At 32.5% G+C, this 25,044-nt stretch overlaps 1 protein-coding gene across 1 annotated transcript in view; it reads left to right on the top strand.

The window, feature by feature from the left end:
* The first annotated feature begins 1,814 nt into the window (after positions 1-1,814).
* LOC106059666 (ecdysone-inducible protein E75-like) overlaps positions 1,815-25,044 on the top strand; it is a 39,605-nt gene continuing 16,375 nt past the window's right edge. Inside the window, exons 1-4 of the mRNA XM_013217341.2 lie at positions 1,815-2,187; positions 13,304-13,459; positions 22,861-22,952; positions 24,666-24,810. Of these exons, the coding sequence (XP_013072795.2) occupies positions 13,396-13,459; positions 22,861-22,952; positions 24,666-24,810 (301 nt within the window). The 5' untranslated portion in view covers positions 1,815-2,187; positions 13,304-13,395. The remainder of the gene's footprint in view (positions 2,188-13,303; positions 13,460-22,860; positions 22,953-24,665; positions 24,811-25,044) is intronic.

Here is a 25,044-nt window from a genome sequence, read left to right as displayed (position 1 = left end):
ATTGTTAGAGTAATGACACAGGTAGAAAAAGGACATTTCAACCAGGTAAATAGAGCCTTCTAGAAAGGATATAGTGAAAGGAGCACAAAGAAAAGGTCGTCCAAAGCAAAGCTGGCTGTATAATGTGAAAGAAGGGACAGGCTTCTCTCTTGATATTCTGCTAAGAACACCCGAAAGGGAAAGTAGAAGAATATGGTTATACGAACTGTCACTGCACCCTTACGACCATAGTCAAGGGACATAATAAAGATGAATGGCACATTAGAGTACTTGTTCGTTTTATGACAAATTTCTTTTTTTTTTCCTCACTTAAGAAGGTCAATAAATTTTTCTTCCCGACCCAGGATAAATGAGTACAATATTTCACGCGGCTACGCAGTCCCAGCTAATAATTTTAATTCCCCATTTCAGACTTTGCGATCTATAGGGCAGGATTAGAGGTCATCTGTTTCTGTGGCCATCGGTTAACCCAACCGCTTTTACTTTCCCCCAACTCATGTTAGGTACCCAGCTGCAACCTACATATTTTGCAACATCCAGCGTAGAAGGCCCATGTATTGTTTGCTGTCTTATATTCGATCCTGGCTTAGATCCCTTTTACACCTATCCCTTTGACTTTTAGACCGTTGTGGCATTATACATGACCTGTCGACCGTCTATCACCAATACTCTCAGTCTCTTGCACTGACTAGTGTTTTTGTAAAGTGTTTTGACATGTTTCGGATGTTCCTTCAGAGTTGAAGATAATTACTTCCTAGTCCAAACCTCCCGCAGGACCACGGGGGATGGGAGCGGGCAGGGTTTGAACCCTCGACCATCGATAAATCTGAACGACAGTCCAGCGCGCAAACCGCACGACCAGGCAGCCTTTTATGACAGCCCCGTCCATTCTTTGATGTTGTTTTCACATCGCGATCTCAGTCTGCCTATTTTTCTTCTCCCTGGTACTGTTCACTGCAGGAAGACATTTGCGAGCCCCGAGGACCATGGATTATATATAAACAAATCTGTATAAATAGAGACTACGATATTGCTTGTTTCCTAAAACGCTGGCTGCAAATTTTTTTTTAATTCCATGTCAATTGGCATAAAATGAAGTTACCATTTAAATTAAATTAATGTTGAAGACATTTTCCAATCACACTTGCACACAAGTCACAGTAGATCTTTACAGACTTGTACAGAGCTTGTCGAGATTGGACTTTGCGAGCTATCTAGACCTCAGAGTTGGCTAATTATAACTGTCACCCAAAAGTAGGTCATTTTTTCTTTCTCATTTTGTCTTAAGTTCCCAAGTACAGAGAGGTCTCCGTAAACACACCAATTTCTGGACAACTCGTAGAAATGATGAATGTACCATTTCATTTATTTAGATGTTTTTAATTTTAAGGAGCATTGGTCTAAACTCATGACGACAATACCTTATTTTGTTATTAAAGTAATAGGATAGTATTTAAAAAAAAAAAAAAGAATTAGCATATTCATATCTTTAAAGCTACGGTAAAAACTGAAGGTTTACGGTAACTGTCGGGTTCACGCGGACAGGACACATTTTTCCTCATTCTCTTTACCAGAGATAAAGGTGGACGGGTGGGTCGGTGGCTGGGGAGCAGCGCGCGGAGCAGTGTTGCGACCGCGGTGGTGGTGGGGGGAGGGGCGTGTCCTTCGTATAATTTCGTAACAGCTGTATCACCCACACATGAAAAAGGGCCCTGCTGGCGAGAGGAGAGTTAAGTGTGTGTGTGTGTGTGTGTGTTAAGGCTTAGAGAGGGGAGTGAGAAAGCTAGTCGTGTTTCGCGTCCCCCCTCAAAAAAAAAAAAAAATCCAAACTTTGCAGGCAGCTCTGTCGCAACGCAGGCGCCTCGTTTCACACGGAGAATCTTATTGGTTCGTGCGATTATTGTTGTTGTTTTTTTCCCTTCTGCTTCACTGTAGATAAAGTCTACCAAGAGTTCTCTCACGATCTTAATCTAATTGATTTATATAGATCTATATAGACCTAGATACAACCTAGATCTTAAGAAAACAAACCGTGATTTCTTATGGGAATAGTGGTAACTTGGATTATACGCCTTTGATAGTGACGTAGGTGGACCTACTGTAGCCTGCAAAGTTTCGGAAAATAAAACAGAAAGACTGTTGTCGGTGGATCTGTTAATGGACGCGTAAGCAATTCTTTTAGTTGAGGTAAGCCAATCTAGTAATATATAGCTCTTCCTATTGGATTATTTATATTTAAAACAAAACAACCATAAAATTGTAATTTATAGACATATTAGTTTCTCCTTGATATTGTAACGGTAGTTTAATATAAATCTAGATTTTTATTCAGGGCGGGGAAGTAAAGGTGCGTTATCCATTATCGATAATTAAAGATTATTATATATTTCTATTAGTAGTTTTAAAAATGCCATATATTGTTAACACATTAAGATATACATATAACATGTATGTGGACTATAGTTTCAAATGCCGGACATGGGCGGATAAGGAATGGAGGGACTGTGCTTTTTATGTGCCATTTTATGTTGTAGATCTATCTCTCCGTTTCGGATTTTGAATTTACCGAAGTTTCCAAGATACATTTAATTATTTAATATGGCATGGCAATCCTATAGACTTATATATATTATATCTAGACTGGATATATGAATCTTTTAACACTACAAAAAAAAAAATTTGAAAAAAAAAAAGTTGAAACAAGGCGTTGCTTTGTAGTTATAAGAAGCAAAGTGTTTTTTTTTCAACCCTAACCTATGTAATATAGAATCTATAATTTACTTTTTAGATCTAAAATATAAAAAATAAGAGTACTCTCTTTCATAATTATTATTTTGCAATTTTTAGATACATAATCTAGAAAGATCTAGGTAATAAATCTATTTAAATGTACATAATATGATTAAAATCAACATAAATGAATTATTTCGATCTAGAATTTTTTAAACATTATCTGAATGGAAACTTACAGGAAATGGCTTTGTTTCATATATCCCATTCTAAAGAAAATCAGAGAAATGATTTTGTACTATTTCTAAAATTTGAAAAGATTGATTGGGGCGACTTCCCTTACAGCTTGAAAAAGAGTTACGTACATAAATATATATTTATGTGATTTTGTGATTTTACCATCACAAAAGAAATACAAGACACCGATAGCAAAGACAAACAGACACAAACACTCTTTTGTTCCCCTGGCAATCAAATCATTAAATAAGAACAATCTGGTATAAACTTTGTCACATGTAAATTATGAGTGAGTCTGGTGTGAATGTACACTTTGGTTTCTTATAGTTATAATGTTTTTTGTTTGGTGTAATGCACAAATTGTAAGACAAATTTCCTAACGGATAATAAAGATTATTATTATTATAATATATATATATATATATATATATATATATATATATATATATATATATATATATATATATATATATATATATATATATATATATATATATATATAAGTCTGTGAATAGATCTATCGCGGATAAGAATTTGTTTCCGATTTCCAGTTTCCATACAATATATTTAAATATTGTTTCTCAATTCATCTAAATATAAAAGTAATGTACACCTAAATCTGGTTTCTAAATGGATCTAAATATAAAAGTAGGCCTATTGTAGACCTACATTTACATCAATCAAAATATAAACGTAATGTTTATCTAATGGATGTAAATGTGATAATCATGATTTGATACACAGCCCGAATATAACTTTACAATATGAACATTTCCAAAGTGAATATTCGTCCCCGTTTGTATTGGTAGTCGGCCCTTAATTAGAAAACAAGTTTTTATATCTAGGTATTCGATCTAAGTGAATTTCAATTTGTAAGTAAAAAAAAAAAAAAAAAAAAAATTCAAGAAAAAAACAAAAAAACAACGAATAGTTTATCAGATGGTGGATGTACATAAACATTTTACGATCAATCTTCTAGATTTAAATCTGTTTTGCTTTGAATATGGAAGAAAATAATTGGACATGTACAGACGTTGAGTAGCTCGCTATGTGAAGCAGTAGGCCTAACTCAATTTTGACAGGATATTTTAATGAAAAAAAAAATAATCTCTCCATTATTTTACTTTCTCTCTCACTTCCCCTTCTCTCTCCCTCCCCCCCCCCCTCTCTCTCTCTCTCTCTTACGGAATTTTAGTCTGATTAAATATCTTGTCATTTATCATCACAAATACTTCAAGCAAGTAAATAAATTAATTAATCAATTAAATTAATATAATTATGCTACTAATATAATTTATTTGCTTTAAAAAAAAACCCAGCTTGAATCGATTCTTGTTTACAAACACTCAGGAGTCTAGACAGAACTAATTACATTACTAAGGTTCATTTCAGTGCATAGCAAGAGATTGGCTGAGAAATGAGAATTCATTTACAATTTAGAAAAAAAAATGTAGAAATGATATATTTCAGGTCATATAGGTCTACACTTGCTATTCCTATTTACTAGATGTGATTATATATATATATATATATTTAGTTGTACACACACTAGACTCTATTTAGCTACGTTGAAAGAGTTTATATATTTGATATTTATTTTCGCCGGAGCCATATTTGTTTTTCTTGTATTCTCCATGACAACGGCCTGTATTTTCACGTTTACTCTGAATTACCGTATACCTTGCCTACCCCACCCCCTCTCAATAATAAAAATAAAAACCCTACGTACTTTCTCAGACTATTCTACAGTTTATTAATTCTAGCTCTAGTCATAAATGTAACCATTTTTATATATCCCCTTTTACATTTTAATAACTTATTACACACGCGCGTGCATATAGCTATTTCGTATTTTTGAAAAGAAAAAAGAGAAATGTCATTTAATTAAATAGTGTCTGAAATCGCGAGTATACAGTTTAAATTCACATTATTACTCTATAAGTTATATAGAGTAGAATCTTTTTTAAGAAATAAATATTTTTTTATCAAGTTTAGAGATCTGGACATATTGTTAAATAAAAGATAAATTATATTTAAATATCTAATTATCAATGTGATGCTTGAAATACATTTTGTATTTTGTTCTTTATAAACACACTTATCCAGACAACTGGTTTATTATAAAAACTTTAACAAGCAAACTGGTTTATCTACCCGAAGAGTGGCATGATTGGCTAGGTCACTTCTGCGTTTTAATGGCTACCTACATATTCCATCTTGATCAATCTTTGCACCGAAGTCAATGTCTAATTGTTACATTTATTGCCCCAGTGTTTCTCCACACCCTCCTTGCTCTTCTGTACAAATTGGCATTTAGTGGACGCTATTTATTGTTTGTCCAGTTTTTTTTAAACTGGGCTTTGGGAAATGTAAGGCCAGTCCTCACAATTTATGTTCTTCATTATACCGATCAATTTAAAAATAAAATAACAAACTAGCTTGTTCTTGAAATAGCTGTTGTTGTTTTTTAAATAAGTAAATAATTAAATTCATATTATTGTCATAGTGCTGTGGAAATAGATAATGTATGAAGGATTATATTTGTTTTAGTTATCTTTAGTTTTAAATTTATTGTTTTTACATTGGCAAAATGATTGGAAAATATTTTTTGTGTGTGTATTTTATAGGATTTTTTTTTACAAGCGGACCTAATGTACATGTCATATTCAGAAAATCAGAATTATTGGAGTTAAAAAAGCTTTTTATATATATATAATATATATATATATATATATATATATATATATATATATATATATATATATATATATATATATAATGTGTGTGTGTGTATGTTTATATATATATATATATATATATATATATATATATATATATATATATATAATGTGTGTGTGTGTATGTTTATGTATGTATGTATATGTGTGCTTGTATTTTGCACAATCTTACCCCTCACTGACTCGTCACTAAGTTCCCACGAGTTGGACGAAATAAATGAGAAGTGTTGATGTCTTACAATGCATATGCAGGGCCGGCCTTAGGCATAGGCAAACTAGGCAGCCCTCTAGGGCCTCTGATTGGTGGGGGCCTCACACAGGACTCAAAGAATTTGTCTTTTGAGACGAAATTGCCAAGCATGGATCAAATGTCAAACATAACAGAACTCTATGGCTCTATGTCTACCAGCCTAGCTCTAAGTTTCTACTATGATTCAAGATTTATTCTCAAATGCTTAGATCTACTTGTTAGACTCCTTATGTTTGAAGACCATTGCTTCTTCCTTTGGTGAAATGTCGAAACGTTATTTCTAGTCAAGTGATCATGAATCGTTCGTGAAGTACATTACTGCTATCGGCGCTTTATGAATGTAACTTATTTGTTGATTTAGATATAGGTACAGGATGGTTTACAATTTTTTACGTATTTTTCGTTTTTTTTTTTTTCTATTTCCTTTGGTGTCACCCTATTTGTCTAGGGCCTCCAATTACCTAAGGCCGGCCTTGGTACATGGAATAATATAGAAATTATTAGAAATTATTATATTGTTTTATTTGCCCCCAATACATCTTTATTTTTGTTTGAAAAATGGTTAACTAATTCTAAATAAACCAAGGCTATTTATATACAGGATTTTAATATTTGTTTTCCAGTGTATACATAAAACAAGATTATTTTGTGGGATGTTTTAACATTCTTGTTAGTTCTAGGTTTTTCACAGCTTTGGTTTTAATTTTTTTTTCTAGTTTTAGTTCTAATTTTTTTTTGTTTACTTTGATAATGATTTTATTAACGGCTTGATATCAATGAGACCAGTGTTACGTCTAAAACCCATTTCATTCACTCTTTAGTCACACTATAATTAAGAGTTTGTTCACCGAGTCTCAATCATCCTTAGCTGTTGGTTTTTTATTTTCTTTATTTTGGCATCATTTCTTATCGTCTGCACAATTTCTCAACGTTTTTGGGTTTAAAGCTTCCGTTTTTTTTTTCATTAGCCTGTATTGCAGAGGTTCTCAACCTGTGGGTCGCGACTCCCTTGGGGGTCGATTGACGATTAGCCAGGGGTCGCCAAAGACCATCGAAAAAAGGGATTGTTTTTGTCTATTCTTCTATTGCTGTGTGTATTTGCGGGGGGGGGGGGGGGTCGCGGCAGAGTGGGGGATTGTAAAAAGGGGTCGTCGAGTATAAAAGGTTGAGAACCGCTGCGACTGTATTGATTCTCTTTGTGTTTATCAGTTGTTTTTGTTTACTGCTCTTGCAATTCTTTCAATCTCCACTTTTCTAAGAGCATTTGTTTTAGTCCAGGATGTTGTAAATATCATTTTTGTTAAAACTTTTCTGTTCTTACTGTTTTCCACACTTGATCAGATTTTGGTTTCCCATTGGGAATTCGAGAAAAAATTTTCTATACTGAGTTTTTATGAAGAGACTGATTCAGGTGCATTTGTTGTCATTTTACGATCTAGAGAGCTTGTAGTTGATCTAGATGTTGGATCAAGTGGATTATCTATGTACAATTACAATGTATCAACCTGTCATCGTCATTGCAGTTAAGTTCTAGTTTAAGCCAAAGATTCAGTTCTACTCTTTTTTGCTTTAGACCTAGATTTGGTTATTTTTTGTACTTTCTGGTTTTAGTTCCACTTATACTCAAAGCTTTTTAAAAATTTTTAGCGGCCCCCGAAAAGGAAATAGACGCTATTAGTTTTGTGTGGAATGTCCGTCCGCCCGTCCGACCCGTTTAGATCTCGTAAACTGGAAAAAAAAAATAAAATCCGACATCATGATATTTTAGAGTTACACAATTCAAAGTTCTGATGCAACGGCTACTTTTTGCTGTTCTGATAACGAAAAATTAAATTTTTAAAATCAACTATGCAAGCAGTTTTTACATATAATTACACCATTTTTACAATTATTCACTATTAATAGTAAAAAACACGGGAGGCTATTTAGTAAGGGAGATGATTATTTACCATATTTACAACACATTTATGCTAACGGTTTTAGATTTTTCGACATATCGTTTTTCTTAGATTGCATTGCTAAGTTCAGTAAGTTCTGTCATAACTAACTATACATTTAAAAAAAAAAATTACTTTTTTTTTTATAGAGAAAAAATCTATTTAGTATGCATATAAGTGGAACATAAATTAAAACAGCAATTAATAAGTAGTTTTTCTTGTTATCGCGTGACACGGAATGCACAAAGAAGGAATCTTGTATTTATTTATTTATACGGAAATTATTCTTTTCTTGAGGCTTTGAATAAGAGAGTGAGCCTTTTCAAAACAACTAGATCAATTAGACACTCATTATAAGATATCAATTATGCCAGGTTCACATCCAACTTCACCTTTACTTTCACCTTAGCCTTGGTCTGCTGGACCGTTGAGGCAGCACACAAGATATGTTAACCTTCTTTCTCCATTCTTCTCTGTCATTTGCGTTTGATATAACTTTAATCTGATATTCTTTCTGAAAATATTGAAGCCTGCCTTTTTTTACCTATGTGGGTGGACCACTTCCGGGGTCCGATTTTGAGTTTGTTTGTTTCCACACAAACTGTCTATGTAACCTTATTGTTGTTGTTTTTTTCACTATTTGAGTGCGAATAAGTCTTTTCTTGTTAGATTGTAATTATTAACATTTCGGTCCTGTAATCTACAGTTGGAGCTTTGGTTACAATAATAATGTTTTTTTAAAAGTTCTAGCTCTGGTTACAATAATATTAATATTATGTTTATAATTTATTATTATTTTTTAAGTTATATTTTTAGTTCTAGCTTATTTTAGTTATAGTTTTAGGCTAAAAAAAACAACACAAAAATATTGAGTAATAATGCGAATAGAATTGATGAGCCGAAGAGTAGTCAGAGAATGTACGTAGGACAATAATTTTTATTTATAGGTGACTTGCAATGGGTGGTGGTGGTGGTAAGGCCTATTTATACTTCCAACTATTGATTTAGTTCTGGCTTTAGTTTTGGCAATTTTTTTTTGATTTTAGTTCTAGTGTTAGTTATTTATAGTCATAATTTAGTTTTAGAAACTCATCAAAAAGTATTCAACTTTATTATACCTGTTTTATATCTTAAATATTTCAAAGTATACGTTTCTCTTAATTTAACTAATACACACGACAATCAGAGACAGTCGGCACTTAATCCGAAAGCTTTAATAAAGATCCAATAATAAATAAAAAATATACTTATATCTAAAAGAATTCTATATTTTAGAAGAAAGAAATTAAGTACTTGTAAATTTAATCTCACTTTCCATTTTTTTAAAATTGATACGCATATTTAAGTGTAAAAAAAATGTTTATGTTTTGAATTTGTTTATTTGCCACTACCGTAAATCCGGAGCTGTACCGGTACTTACATCTTCCGAGCATGCTTCAACTACAAGAGAACATTTCTTAATCACAACATTGTTGCCAACCGATGTAAGATTTAAAGTGTTAGTTTTATAAATTAGAAAAAAAATAATTCCGACTCGTTGAACTTTTGAGATATTTTTCTCTTCTGTGGTGCCCCCCCCCCCCCCCCCCCCCGTGCCCTGGCAGCACGCCATACAATATGTAGGCTTACATCTTCTTAACAATATTTTACTATATTTTTCGACCATTAAGATTCTTTTTATTTTCAATAATATTTTGATGTAATGAAAAGGTTTAATAATTATTTTTTTATTCTTTGTAATTCAATGACTTAATTTAAATTAATTACTTATATTAGTTTCATTTAATTTTTTTTTTAAAAGGGTACGTTTGATAAATATCTATGTCGGGGCAACTTTCAAATAGGTCCAGGCGACGTATCAATTAAATAGTCACTAAATATTGATATATAGATATGTGTTTATAGCGAGAAAATATGAAAAGTTTTAAAAAGGAATTTAAAACTCATGTGGGCCACTAATATTTAGTTTCTATTAAGTATATCTGGTTAATGGGTTCAAAGCACAGAACTTATGTTCTGGTTTATTATTCATGTAATAAATTGTAATATATAATTTAATACGATTTACAAATTATTTTGAAGTTTTATTTTCTTTCTATTTTTTGTTTCTTAAAGGACTAAAACTTATAAACTTATTTAAATAATACACTAATAATTGTCTTTACTAATATCATTATGAAATATTAATGTCATGTATAACTGTATACTTTTTAAATCTTGAACTTACAATCGTTAATAGAAATTTAATTCCGTTTATCAATTTCAAAATCTGCTTCTATTAAGTCTAGTCACGTTCAATACACAGGCCTATATATATATATATATATATATATATATATATATATATATATATACATACATACATACATACATACATACATACATACATACATAAGTTGCAAAGGGAAAAGATCGTTTCTCGAGACGTAAAATGGCATATATAGGCCTATATATATATATATTCACAATTTAGAGGTGATCTTTTTTTAGAAATATTCTAATCAAATTGTCTAGACTTTTTGTGAAGCTCTGAAATTTTGTAAACATTTGTTAATAGTTTAAATATGTAACGCTTTTATCTCGTACCTTTTAAAAAGCAAAGCTTATCAACATTTCCTCTATTTTGGTACAAGGGCTACATCAAAACGCTAGCTATTTATAGGTTCTGCATGTATGACAAGTTCCGCTATTATCTTCTACTACTTTTAAACCTGGAAATACTTCTTTAATATTAAATAGTTGTATTTTGGTAAAAAACCAATTCCTCATTTTTATTTTTTTCAGATTTAAACAAAGTTTTGTTTATCTTTAAAAAGAATAAATTTTTGTTTATATATTAACAGATTATTTCTTATTCTCTTATGAGTACCAACGACTAGGCGTCTCTTGTTCATACTTCATAGGATTTTACAATTATTAACAAATAAAAAAATACTTTGATTGAACTCTTCATTCATTAATATCACACCATATATACAAACCATAAATAGTGTTCTGTATATATATATATATATATATATATATATATATATATATATATATATATATATATATATATATATATATATATATATAGACATTTATATAGACAGTGTTTTTTCTGTAAAAAATATTGCAATAGCTACTCAATGATGGATAGCCTAGCTTTTAACTACTAATAAATTAACAATAAACGTTAAAATTTAAGAAAAGTAAAAAAAAAAATGTCCCCACATTGAAAAACGTACGGGCACGCAGTACCGGTATATATATATATATATTATCGTCAAAAGTGCAAAATCCGAAATTCTCTAGAATGTCCGAAACGTCCAGGCCCATTGAGAAATGATTTCTCTATTACCTACTTCGCCTAGGCATTGAAAACAATGACTACCATAGCTTTAGGCAAAGTCTTAAATGATGATTGAAAGTATTTCATTAATAATATCAATTTCTCGGAATAACATTTCTATCCGCCTGTAATCTAAATAATTTCGTCTTGTCCTTTCACGTGTGGAGTTTGTTTCATTACGACTTAGTATGCATGCTTTGTACAACTTCGTTGTAGCCTACTAAGTACAAAGTGGATACAAAAATGTTTCCTATTGTGTTGTTTGGACGATGAAAGAAAATAGGTCTATAGTGTCGTAACCAAGGCTAATAGGAATGCTAAGAAGGAATCACTTGACTAGATATAGATTCAGCTGATAACATGTTTTGTTGTGGTGATCATGGAAAGCACAAGTTAATTCATCATATTCAACAAGGCTTCAGTGCCATTCATTTTTTGTCTGACATAGATATTTCGCCATTAAGAAAAAAAAGTGCTTATAAAAATAATAATTCATTTTACAGCCTAGGATTTACTTTGAAAGTTTTTAACGTTCGTTTTGTCTTGTTTTTTATTTTCTGTCGTCCTTAATGTGTTTGTTTTTTTTATTTTCTGTCGTCCTTAATGTTTTTGTTTTTTTTATTTTCTGTCGTCCTTAATGTGTTTGTTTTTTTTATTTTCTGTCGTCCTTAATGTTTTTGTTTTTTTTATTTTCTGTCGTCCTTAATGTGTTTGTTTTTTTTAAATAATAATCTTTATTGTCCGCAAGAAAATTTGTCTTACAATTTGTGCATTACACCAAACAAAACATTATAATTATAGAAAACCAAAATATACATTCACACCAGGCTCACTCATACTTTACATGCAAAACGTTTATATCAGATAGTTTCTTTAATGATTTGATTGCCACTGGAACAAAAGAGTGTTTGTGTCTGTTTGTCTTTGCTATCGGTGTCTTGTATCTCTTTTGTGATGGTAAAATGACAAAATCCTGACCCAAATGGTGATTTATAATTTCTAGAATCTTTTTAGCTTTTTTATGAATGTTTGTCTCAAACAGCTGTCCAAATGAGTTGTTTTTTTTTTTTTTTTTTTTTTGCCAATGAGTTTACCAGCAGTATTTAGAATTCTATGAAGTTTATTTTTATTTATATTGTTCAGATTGCCATACAAGGCAGTGATATTAAAACCTACATATTGCAGATGTGAGCGTGATAAAACATAGCCAAGGCCTTTTCGCTGACATTAAACGAAGACAATTTTCTCAGTAATCGTAATCTTTGCTGCCCTTTTATGGGTCTCACGCCGTTTGTTTCTCAACAAATGATAATTTATATGAACAAAGGAAATGTTGGAAATGTAATGAGACACAGAAATATAATATGTAGACTTTTCTTTGATTTATCGGCAGATTTTTAAAATTATCCTTTTATTATTTAAGTTAAGACAACTGATTAGAACATTATTATATTTATTTTTTATTTATATTTAAGAAAAAATTAACACAAATATTTAAAAGTAGGTGAAGCATTTAAGAGTTAATGAATTACTTTAATTATCTTTTGCTTGTTGCATGTAGACAGTTTTACCCACTCAATATTTAGGTATCTTTAATTTATCATCTTATTCTTATTCTTGAAGAAAGTCAAGAATTTTATATTTGCAAGTGCATATTATTATTTTAAATACGATTTGTAGGTTTAAAGATTGTTTATTTAAAAATTGAAATTGCATTTAGCATAGGGTATAAAAACATGGGTCTCTACAAAAGTATTTTTAGTCTTAAGAAATCCTGTTTTTTATTTGTTTTTTTTTTAATTATTAATATTTAATTTATAAATATCTTTCTAAATAATATTTTTTTTTTACTTTGCCTGACGCAGAACTAGACATTCTATAGAATTCCTTGGCAAATTAGGAAACAAGAGTTATTTCGTACTTGCCTGAAAACGCCCGGGATTATATAGAATGTCTAGGCATTCTATACTCTGCTTGCATTTCGCACTTTCTCAGTAACATATATATATATATAAACCACATTCTTATGCATAAAATTCTTTCAAGTTTATATTTATTATTGTTATTATTTTTTTTTAAGCTTTTGTGCATAACAACTACAGAGGTCTGTGCGGTATGATTGCAGTGTTCCATTGACCAAAGCTATACAAATAATAAAGTCAAGCTCTATGAATGGAAAAAAAAATTAAACAGCCCAAAAGCAGCATAAAGAACAAAAACTTGTTCCCTAAAAATGGTGAGTTCCTAGCTAACGTAGACCATGGTCTGTTTTACCAACAGCTTTGTCATTGACTGGGACATACATTTTAAAAGCCCACAGCTTGTAACGATACCATTCTCTACTTTATCTTTTAATGTCTACAGAATGTATATACTAAATGATGAAATATGATTTTTAAGAAGTCTTAATGTAATAAATAAATATAAATAAGTTGTGGGGTGAGCACAGAGCGAATGCACATTAAACTAGAAGTGATCGATTTAGACATGATATATAATAATATAACAGTTCGTCCATCGTGGTTCGATGATGACCACTTTTGCCATCTAGGGGGCTGAGGGCTTTGCACTGGGGTTTTGTGCCTCCTCGTGTGGCTGGTGAGACCTACGTCTTGACCAAACCTTGCTTTCCTGAAAAGGATGGGCTTTAGGGCGAGAGAGTGAGGTCGACGTGTTGCGCGAATCCTCCTCACTTAAATCCAAATTCCAGACATGATATAAATACCACACAAACAACCTATACGGCATTTAAACATTGGTACTAACTTATCCTTGCCATTATGATAATAGCTCTTGTAATAAAGAGAAATTATAATGAGTGAAATCAGCATTCAATATATGACATTTTTACGTGACAAAAAAATCTAGCAGAGATTCCTACTGAAAAATTTTGAGAGTAAACTCCTGCTTGAACGTTCGTAGCTTGATTTTTAATCAATAATTTAATTTTGAGACATTAATATCTTTTATTAGTTAACATTGATTAGGATATTGAAGCAAACCTCCTTAAAAAGAAGACTCAGGCGAAACAAATAATGAGAACATCAGAGGCGTCACTGAGTTTGGTGTCTCCCTTTCTCAGTCATCCCTCTAGCAAATAAAGTTTCCCCAAAGAAATCTTTAGATTGTTTACTCTTTGTGTACTTAGAGATAATTACAATTTTATTACCTTTCCACATCAAAATTTTTTAACAAATCTACTATGGGTATTTTTACAAAGTTTGTATCAATATCAACTTTATCTGTCTGGTCAAAAGTTTGAAGACGTTATTTCTCCCATTTCCAATCTCGCATCATTTTGAAATTTCGCACATTTATTTCTTGTAACTGACAAATCAAGAATCAATATATAAATTCAATTAACTATCGGTAATTAATTAATTAATTTTTTTTGTATTGAACATGGGAATGATATTGTAATTGACAGGTGTTGTGGTATAAGTTGAATTAATCCCTTTGTGGAGACGTGAGCTATGAATTGGAAGTCCGAAATCAAGTAGCGCAACTTTTTTTTCCCCCAACTGGTCCAGATTAGTGATAGGATTATAGCGCATTGATAAATCTAAAAGCATGAAATTGCGCTAAACAAAAACAATTGGTAAAATATTTCTAATCTCACTGATTTATTATTGTTAGTCTAGATCTATTACAAATTTAATTACATGTCTGATCCGAACCAACTACACTTAATAACGGCTTTATTTTTTTAAAAAGTATTTTTAAAAGTTTTTTTTCTGGTTATATAACATCCAACTTCTAACATGCGAAATTCGAAATTTACACCTGAAGCCTTTGCCTGGCCAGAGAACATCTTGAAGTAGATGACTTCCTGTGGTTGCGAATTGAAGAAAAGAATAATAATCACAGAGTTCTGGTTACATCGTATATAGAAAATATAGAAATAGAAAAACACCAAACTGGGGGGGAGATGGGTGGAGGTAAAAATATCGAGGTGCTAATCTTAGAGAGGAAGTGGAGATGGATTGGTCACACCCTTAGAAAAGATACTAGCAACAGAGCTAGGCAGGCCTTAGAGTGGAACCCCTCAGGGCACAAGACGTAGAGGAAGACCAAAAAGAACTTGGCAATGCATTGTGCTAGATGAAGCCGAGAGGAAAGGAAAGAGCTGGGAAGCCATTAAAAACTAGCAAGAGACCGTGGAGAGTGGGGCGTGTTTCTACTGTGGGCCTGTGGCCTCATGAGGAGCGCAATGATGGAAAGATGATGATGAACATCGTATTTTGGTCCCTCAAGCTTTGGGACATGTTTTTACATGAATGAAGTATTAGCATACTAGACAAACAAAACTTCCAAGCTTTAAGGGCTCTATAAAACACTTTCTGTGGCAGGGGACTCTTAAGTTTAACCCCTTTATTTCGAGATTTCAAAATCAGACGCAATTAAAAGTTTCTTAAACTTTAAATTTATTTTTCTATGCTCTTCATTTTTCTTTGTTAATTTGTTATGAATTTAAAAAAAAAACATTTTTTTTCTCATTATAATTTTATAAATGCATGATCAAAATGTTAGCAAATAACCAATAAAAACGTCATTATAACGATTGATACACCGAACGAATATATCACCAGGGGCATTCTGGGAACGGATCTGTGCAATCGACATTTTTGTAATGTATCTGAATGCCATTTTAGAATACAACCATTTTTAGGAAGGTCATATTTAATGCTATGACAAAAAATCTATATCAGAAAAATTCTTTGAAAATTCTGAATGGGTGCAGTGGATTGGAAAGCTGTAGGTTGACTCTAGGAAATAAAACAAGGCAGTAACACGGCAGCGCTACAGGACATCAAAATGCGATGGGACTTGCATCAACAAACTTTGATTTTGATAAATATCTCAGATCATAATAGTTCCTTCTTTTTTATAGGAGGGGGGGGGCAAGTAGGGACCACTGTAGAAGATCGATAAGAAACTTTGTTAAAAACGGAACGAGAATATATCGATCTATCTATCTAAAATAAGCAGGTTTCAATATTTTCAAAAAGAATATCAGAATGAAATTCTATCTAAAGCAAATGGCAGAGACAAATGGAGAAAAAAGGTTGACAGATCTTGTGTGGTGCCCCAGCGGTCCAGCATGTGAGCCAGGCATAACTGATGTGTTATAATGAATATCTAATTAATCTAATTGTTTTGTAAAGAGTCAATCTCTTATTCAAAGCCTAAAAAAAAAAAAAACTTTCGTAAAAAAAACAAAACAACTTTCGTTAAGTGAGTTATGGACCGTGTCGCAATGCTACAGTTGACGCGATAGTATGAAACACTAAATATTAATAGTTTTAAATTATGTTTCACTTATATGCATACTATATAGATTTTTTCTGCTTAAAAAAGTAAACATTTCTTTATAAATATAATAGTAAGTATGACAGAACTCATAGCAATACAATTGTTACAAATATTGTTTTGACAAAAATCTAAAACCATTAGCATAAATGTGATACAAATTTCGTAATATTTACCTACCTTACTAAATAGTCTGCCGTATTTTTAAATAATAATAGTGAATAGCTGTAAAAATGGTGTATAGTTGATTTTAAAAAATTAATTTTTCGCTTGCAGAAAAGAAAAAAGTAGCCGTTGCATCAGAATTTTGAAATGTCTAAAATATCATGATGTCGGATTTTCAATACCTTTTCTAGTTTACGAGATCTAAACGGGATTTTAGTTTTTTTTAGAAGATAACAATAACTGATGCATAGTGCAATCTTGTATGATTTGTTTATATATGTGAAGTTAATATATATACCCATCCAAAAATAACATACTTTGGTTCCGATTATTTCTTAACAATATTGAATGACTAAAACAAAAGACATACATTCGATGTTGAAATTTGCGCGGTTCAAGAAATATTAGAAAATTACTAAAATTATAAACTTACCGTCCAAAATGTAGAAATAAAAAAATAATTTAACTCTTTCTCTCCTAACTGACGATACCAGCGTTGATTCCACCAGAATCTGGTAAATAATTACGGAGAGAAAGAGTTAAAAAAGTGTTACAAATCTAAATCATCACTATGGAACTTTGAGCAAAGTTACTTAAAGTTAGTTAAAGCTACTAAAACAATAAATAAAGAGTAATACTACATTACCTCCTCTTTCGATTTATTCTTTAAAACAAAAATGTGTTACTATATTAAGTAATATTAACGGTTTACAGTTCTAGACGATTGATGGGCAGTGATATACATGTGGAATAGATGGCAAAATAAATTATAATAAATATTATAATAAAATAAATATAATATAATAAATAATATAATAATATAATAAAATAAATATTATAATATAATATTAAAATATAAATATTACTTGTTACTTAAAAATAACTGTTAATGGAGTATCTTAAGAGCTTCGGGGCTGGGGGGAGGGGAGGATGCGCAATGTGTAGGTAGGGGTGAGTTGTGATGCGGTCTAGTAAGGGTGAGGTATGGGTGCGGTCTAGTAGGGGTGCCACAATTATAAAGGCCATAACTTCTTTAACAATCTGAAGTTTTCCAAACAATTAAAATGACCGAAATATGGAAATACGGGACTTTACTGTAAGGAGAAATATCACTATTGGCAATAACCAAAAAAAAAAAAAAAAGATTTTTAATCATAGCCCAAACCTTTTGCCAGGCAGCAGGATATGGAAGTATTAGGCCATGAGTACTTGTGAAACAAGACTACATGTTTTCTATAGTACGTAAATACTTCAATTGCAGTCCATTAAACGTAATATGTCATGGCAAATGTTATGAGGTTTAGTTTATTGACTAGCTAAAATCTACATGAAATTTGATATTTTAAAATTAAAGTATTTAACATGGCTGTTGGTTGTTTAAGAATAAACGCATATGTTATATTCTATGTTATATGTTATGTTCTACCATTGCTTAAATAATTTACAGTAACTTTAAAAGAAACTAATATTTTTTTTTTTAGACAGGATGTACTAAATATAGATGAAGTCGTCCATTTTTTATTCCTTTAAACAATATTGTCTTGTTTCCGTTGTATTTTGACTAAGACTAGACTACTCTGAAAATTTAAAGCTACTTTTAAGTACTGATAAAATGGTCGTGGCATACCATCGTTATCAACCAGATGTGGATTTCTTTAAGAAATGGTAGCATCATTTATAGAGTCTCACTGTGCAACAGCAGAGCGACCTTAACATTGTTATCACTTTATTCGATTTTCAAGTGTCTTTAAACTAGAATATGTAAGCCCGCTGTACCGCTGTGCCCGCTGTGAGTGATCTGTAATCAATTCTTTACACTGACCAGTGGGATAGTAATAAATTCAACTGATGTAAAATTTTTATTGATATTCATAGTGTTAGGTTTTCTCGCCTAAGTTAGGTATTAAAAAATCCTTAGCCAAACATAACAATAACGTAATATATATATATATATATATATATATATATATATATATATATATATATATATATATATATATATATATATATATATATATATATAAAGTATAAATTCTTTGGCTTATAGCGACCAGCACAACGTCCTTTTTCCCCTACTTATGTCATGCCAATCAGAGTTGGGTAGAATCCTGAAATTCAAAATACTAGTCTTCACCGGATTCGAACCCGAGACCCTTTATTTCGGAAGCCAAGCGCTGTACCACTCAGCCAACACGCCACCATATGTTTATAAATACGTATGTAGGCCTATATCTCTTATCATTATATTGGTTCATTGTCCATTGTACGCTTTCCAATACCCTTAATAGTTAAAAAAAAACAACATTATTATTAAGCGATTTAGGATGTGATACTAGGACTTTAGTTTTAACAGCTAAGCTCTACCTGAAGTCTAAATCCACAAATCTTGCATGAATCCTTAAGTATGAACAAATATTAACTCTATATAGTAAATAAAGATATAATGAGAAACTATGTTGTTATTGTTGCAATTAAAGTCTATGTCCTATTTAGGTCTAAGAACACTTACATTCTGCCATGGGTAATTATTATTGTTAAGTATTGAATAAAGACTCAAGGCATCCTTGTTGTATCGATTAAAGAACGGGGTCAGGTTTGGGACACATTTCAAATTCAACTTGACAGGTGATGATAGGAATACCGTCTAGCTCGATATATTTTATTTTTTTAGGAACAAGTTTTATGGAAATGTGGGACAGCATTTCACGTCCTACAGCTTGACATAGAGTCTAGCTGTAGAGAAATACTCTTTCTGATTGGTGCATAATTTTTAACACAAAAGAAAAATCATTGGTCACGTTTCTCTCTAATTACCGATACTTTTCATTTTAATAAAGAAATGAAAGTCGTAAAATAAACAGCGTTGTGCCAATGAAGTAAAATTAAATTAATTATAGCTTTTATATAGCGCTACTTTCAAACTTATAGAATGCTCAGAGCGCTATGGTCCAATCTCGTTTGTGGACCAGTGGGGGAAGGGGGTATCTGGGAGAAGGTTTTTCCGTGCTGCCATTAGGTGCTCAGTAAACACAACTGTGCTCGAGTCAGGTGTCGAACCTCGAGCCCCATTCATAGGTAGCCAAGCCAAGACAAGTTCAATCGTTCTTAGCCTCTATACTATGCACACCACAATGTGATGAAACTTGAATAACGTTGGAAAATGGATTTTGTGATGTTATGTCTGTCCGTCCGTCACGTTTATATCTCGAAAACCCAAAGCGTGATTGAAAACTGTTGTTTTTTTTTTACAAAGGTTTTAGAGTGCCCAAAATATGTTCCACATCTAATTTTAGTGGGGCCTAGACTTAAAAGAAAGATTTTAATTTTAAAATAAAATATGATGTTGTTTTTTCTTTATTCATACCATTTTTCTTTCAATAAAAATTTAAATATTTAAGAAAGTGATACTGTCACTATTCTTCAGAGCCACTCTGTGGTGGCTGCAGATCGCAAATATGTTTCGTTGGACCTCTGGATAGTTCACCAGTACAGTGTTATTGCTAGGAGGGGTTGTCGTATCGTGGGGTCACTGGTTTGTGCCCTGTTCAGTTATTTGACCTTATATTTAATTCATCGTTTTTTCTTTTAAAAAAAAATCGAGATGGTAGTGATGATGACATAACAGAAACAAGGTGACCAGACGTCCCGATTTCGCCAGAACAGTCCCACTTATCACCACCTGTCTCTCTTTTCATATTATGTCCCTGCGTTCATAATGCTAGTTCGATTAATATCCCGCTTCTATTTAAAAAATCTGATTCAGTATATCGTCGCTTGATTAACAATGTTTAAGCTACCGCCTGCGGCGCTTTCCATCGCGATCCTTATTTAATTTTCTATCGCTCCCCTAGTTTCTCGCGTGTTTGACGCATGCGTAGTGCCGCAGTTTAAAATATTTGAAATAGAAACTTTCCTCAAGAGAAACTGCAGAGATTATTTGCCAATTTAATTGCGAATGATTTACAAAACCATGGACTGAAGGCTTTGACGTTACAGACGTTCTTAAAGAAAAAAACAACAACAGAAGATAATTATGACCTAACCGTAACCATTTGTTGATACCCATAGTCATCTGTCGTCATCGAGAAGTACATAGAAGTAGGTATAATTCATAAAGCGCTGTTTGTGAGTGTGTGAGCGATTTTCGTGTGTGAATGTTGTTGGTATTTGCAGCTATATTGCTATTGTTACAGTAGTTACGCTGAGGTGGTCAATTGTAGTCCATTTGATTAGGTAATAAAAGCTATCTTATTTGTATTTCATTGTAGTCTTCCATGTTAATTAAGGACATAGCCTTTCTAATCTTATTTAGGTAGGCTAATTAGATAATGATGGCAGTAGGGAAGAAGGAGCAACTATGTGTCGTCGTCTTTGTGTCATACCTAGTATTTTTTAAAATGTTTTTTTGTATTTATAAGTTTATAACAAGAAAAGTAGTTTTTACTTTAGTTTTTGTTACTTTTAACAAGTGACTTTTTTTTCCCCCGTGGAAAGACATGCTCCAATTTAATTTGATTTGTCACCCTTTGCGGGTGGCGAATGGTTAACAACCCTTGGCCTGAGAAGGCCCTGCGGTAGGGAGATTGTTTTCATTGTCTCCCGTCAGCCCATCATAGGCCTACAAATACTAACTTGAAGTAAGCTGATCCTCCGCCACACAAGTCCATGTATCCTCCACCACATAAGTCTATGTATCCTTCACCACACAAGTCTATGTATCCTTCGCCACACAAGTCCATGTATCCTCCGCCACACAAGTCTATGTATCCTTCGCCACACAAGTCTATGTATCCTTCGCCACACAAGTCTATGTATCCTCCGCCACACAAGTCTATGTATCCTCCGCCACACAAGTCTATGTATCCTCCGCCACACAAGTCCATGTATCCTCCGCCACACAAGTCTATGTATCCTCAGCCACACAAGTCTATGTATCCTCCGCCACACAAGTCTATGTATCCTCCGCCACACAAGTCTATGTATCCTCCGCCACACAAGTCTATGTATCCTTCGCCACACAAGTCTATGTATCCTCCGCCACACAAGTCTATGTATCCTCCGCCACACAAGTCTATGTATCCTCCGCCACACAAGTCTATGTATCCTCCGCCACACAAGTCCATGTATCCTCCGCCACACAAGTCTATGTATCCTCAGCCACACAAGTCTATGTATCCTCCGCCACACAAGTCTATGTATCCTCCGCCACACAAGTCTATGTATCCTCCGCCACACAAGTCTATGTATCCTCCGCCACACAAGTCCATGTATTCTCCTCCACACAAGTCTATGTATCCTCCGCCACACAAGTCTATGTATCCTCCGCCACACAAGTCTATGTATCCTACCAATCTGCACACAGAGACCGAAATACGGTGAGAGGAACTGCTACTCAGTATTTTAGATGCTTTTTCTTGGCATCTAGGTCAGTGATGCCCAAAATACTGCCCGCTGACCAGATCCTTCTGCCCGCCGAAACGTCGGCACTGAGTGTAGAAAATCCCCCCCCCCTTAAAAAAAAAGGTTAAAACATGTATCTTTACCTATGTTAGGGCCTTTACTTGTTCGCTGTTGGATTGGTACCATGACCTTTAACACTTGAATATAAAATCTACCGTCTACTTTTAGTGGAACATGACAGGTCAACATATTTGTCTTATAAAGAAAGTGAAACTGTTTAAAAAAACCAACAACATATAAACAGCGTTATGAAACAAATATGGCGGCATTGATGAGAATATTTATTAAAAAAAAGAGACAAGAAAATGAGTCGGTGGTAACGCTAGCTACAATGTTCCTCATATTCTAAGTAGAGAAATGACGCCATTTTCCGACGCTTAAAAAATAAACTTCAAACAGACCGTTCTAGACCTACAGATTTCTCATTAAATTAGTTTCAAGTTAATTTCATTTCTTTGGTAACTTTTCGGTAATGTGGCCCTTGACACGAGTGTCGGAAAATAAAATGACACGCAGGCCAACTTAGATAAGGCATCACTGATCTAGACAATCATCTTGCTGTTTCAAAATACAGTAATAAATACGCCCCTTGGTTTCGGATTTTCACTTACTTGCAATTGAGACTGACCTAGGGGCACCCCTAAATGCTAAGGCTGCCTGCAGAATTAATAATAATTTTTATTTTTTTAATCTATTCTTTAGTGAACCTGGGAGAAGGTCATATACTGTGCAAAATCTGTGGTGACAAAGCCTCTGGATTTCACTATGGAGTCTTTTCCTGTGAAGGTTGTAAGGTAAGTTGTCTGAAGCATACTGAAAAAAAAAAAAACAACTATTAGATCTATAAGTTAAAACAATTATTTTTAACTGTAAGCATGAATGCATAGCAATTAGGACAATCAGTGATGCTCAAATTCTGGTCTGCAGGCCATATTTGGTACATGAAACTTTCACCTTCACCTATCCCTTACTCTGTTGAACGTTGGGACACCATACGAGATCTGTTGACCATCTTTCACCATTCCTCTCTCTCTTTTGCCTTGGATAGAAATTCATTCAATGACAGACCTGTCCATTCTTATATGTTGTCCTCCCATCACTTTCTCTGTCTGCCTCTTCTTCATTTTCCTGGTACTGTTCCCTGAAGGAAGGTCTTTACGCACCATGAGGACCATGTGCTGTAGCCAAAGAGTTTCATTTTAGTTTTTTTGACAGTGGCTAGCAGGTCTTTGTGGGGTCCGTTATTTCTGTTTCTACTCTCTTCATTTGTGATGAGGCCATGAAGCCTTAAAGGTGGCTTCAGGAAGTGGGGAGGGAATTTCAGAAGTTTTAGAACAACTAAAATTGGCTAAAAAAAAAAGATGGTGGTCATTTAGCTGGCCACATGACTTTACCATCAGCCATAAAAACAGAGGACTTTTTCTGCCCTATAGATCGAAGGCATGAAAGGAAGTACCTTTACTTAATATAATTTTGTTACTATTTTGAATTTTGTCATTTCTTATCACTTTTCATTAGCTTGAAACAAACAGTTCATTACAAGATTGATTATATATCGTCATGTTCTTTGACTTAGGTAGACCAGTCTAGCCCACTCGTTATTTCTAATAAATGTATCAAGTGAATATTCTGCTGGTAGTTCTGGAATAATCATTTAGTAGATGTATATGGAAATGTTTAAAAACAGACAAAATGTTTTAAGTAAACGTTTCTCTGCTTCTTTCAATTTTTTTTGTTTCAAATTCTGATTTTGTTCTTCTTCTAGCCAGCTTTTTGCTGCTGAGCTGTGAGCTCTTTTTGCAGACTGTGCCATAAAAATATTGTGTGCTGTTCTCTTCAGTTGTTCAGTTGCTGTACAGAGTGTTGGTTATGTGGGGCTGTAGTGGTAGTAAGATCTGTCTAAGGCCTAAGGTGTATTAATTAAGATTGGGCATTCAAAGACTTTATTCTTTACGTTTTCATAATATTAGGCGTAGTGTCTACAAAGAAGTAGGTGTGTGGTATTTATTCTGCTATTCTGATATAAAAAAGGCTATATTTATAATATATATATATATATATATATATATATATATATATATATATATATATATATATATATATATATATATATGTATATATATATACATATTTTAAAAAGAATGATTTTTTTTCTAGCTGCTTTAAATTCTCTTTTCTTTTCTTTTTTTGTTTCTTACTAAATGATGAATTCAACTTTTAGAATACAAATTTATGTCAATTCAATAATATTTTAAAAAATTTATTATCTTTTTTTGTTTATCTTAATTTTTGTTTGAGTAGGACTATTTCTGTTTATTATGAAATATATTGGCATCTTATGTGACACAGATGTTTTGTTGTCTCAGAAAATTTGTGAAATACTTGTTATGAGTACTTTAATTACTAGTGGTCCTTATTTGAAGGTTTTATTATTTATAAAACATTATTCCTAATACACAACTACCGGTATTCATTAAACTAAAAGCTTATGCTAATTTTTGTTTTAGGGATTTTTCCGACGTACCATACGTCACCAACTCACATATAAACCCTGTGATACGCCAAGTCAGTGCCTTATAATGCGAATCAGTCGAAACCGGTGCCAGTACTGTAGATTACAGAAATGTATTTCCTTGGGGATGTCCCATGAAGGTAAACTTTTATGCAGTTTAAATTTATTGTAAAAAAAACATTATCATTTATTCCATAAACTGGTACATTATTATTGCATCTGAAGTGTAATACCAAACCTTTTCTTTTCTCTCTATGTGACATTTATCATCCTGTTTTATTTATTTTTTTTTTTTTTGTTTGTTTGTCTACTTTTTCTTATTTCTCTAACCATGCCTAGAGTAAAAAAAAAATAAAAAAAATTGCAGATTTTGA

The sequence above is a fragment of the Biomphalaria glabrata genome, chromosome 16, assembly GCF_947242115.1.
Source record: "Biomphalaria glabrata chromosome 16, xgBioGlab47.1, whole genome shotgun sequence".
Classification (NCBI taxonomy): Eukaryota; Metazoa; Mollusca; class Gastropoda; family Planorbidae; genus Biomphalaria; species Biomphalaria glabrata.
Note: the sequence above shows the minus strand (reverse complement) of the source record. Positions and strands in the feature narration are given on the sequence as shown.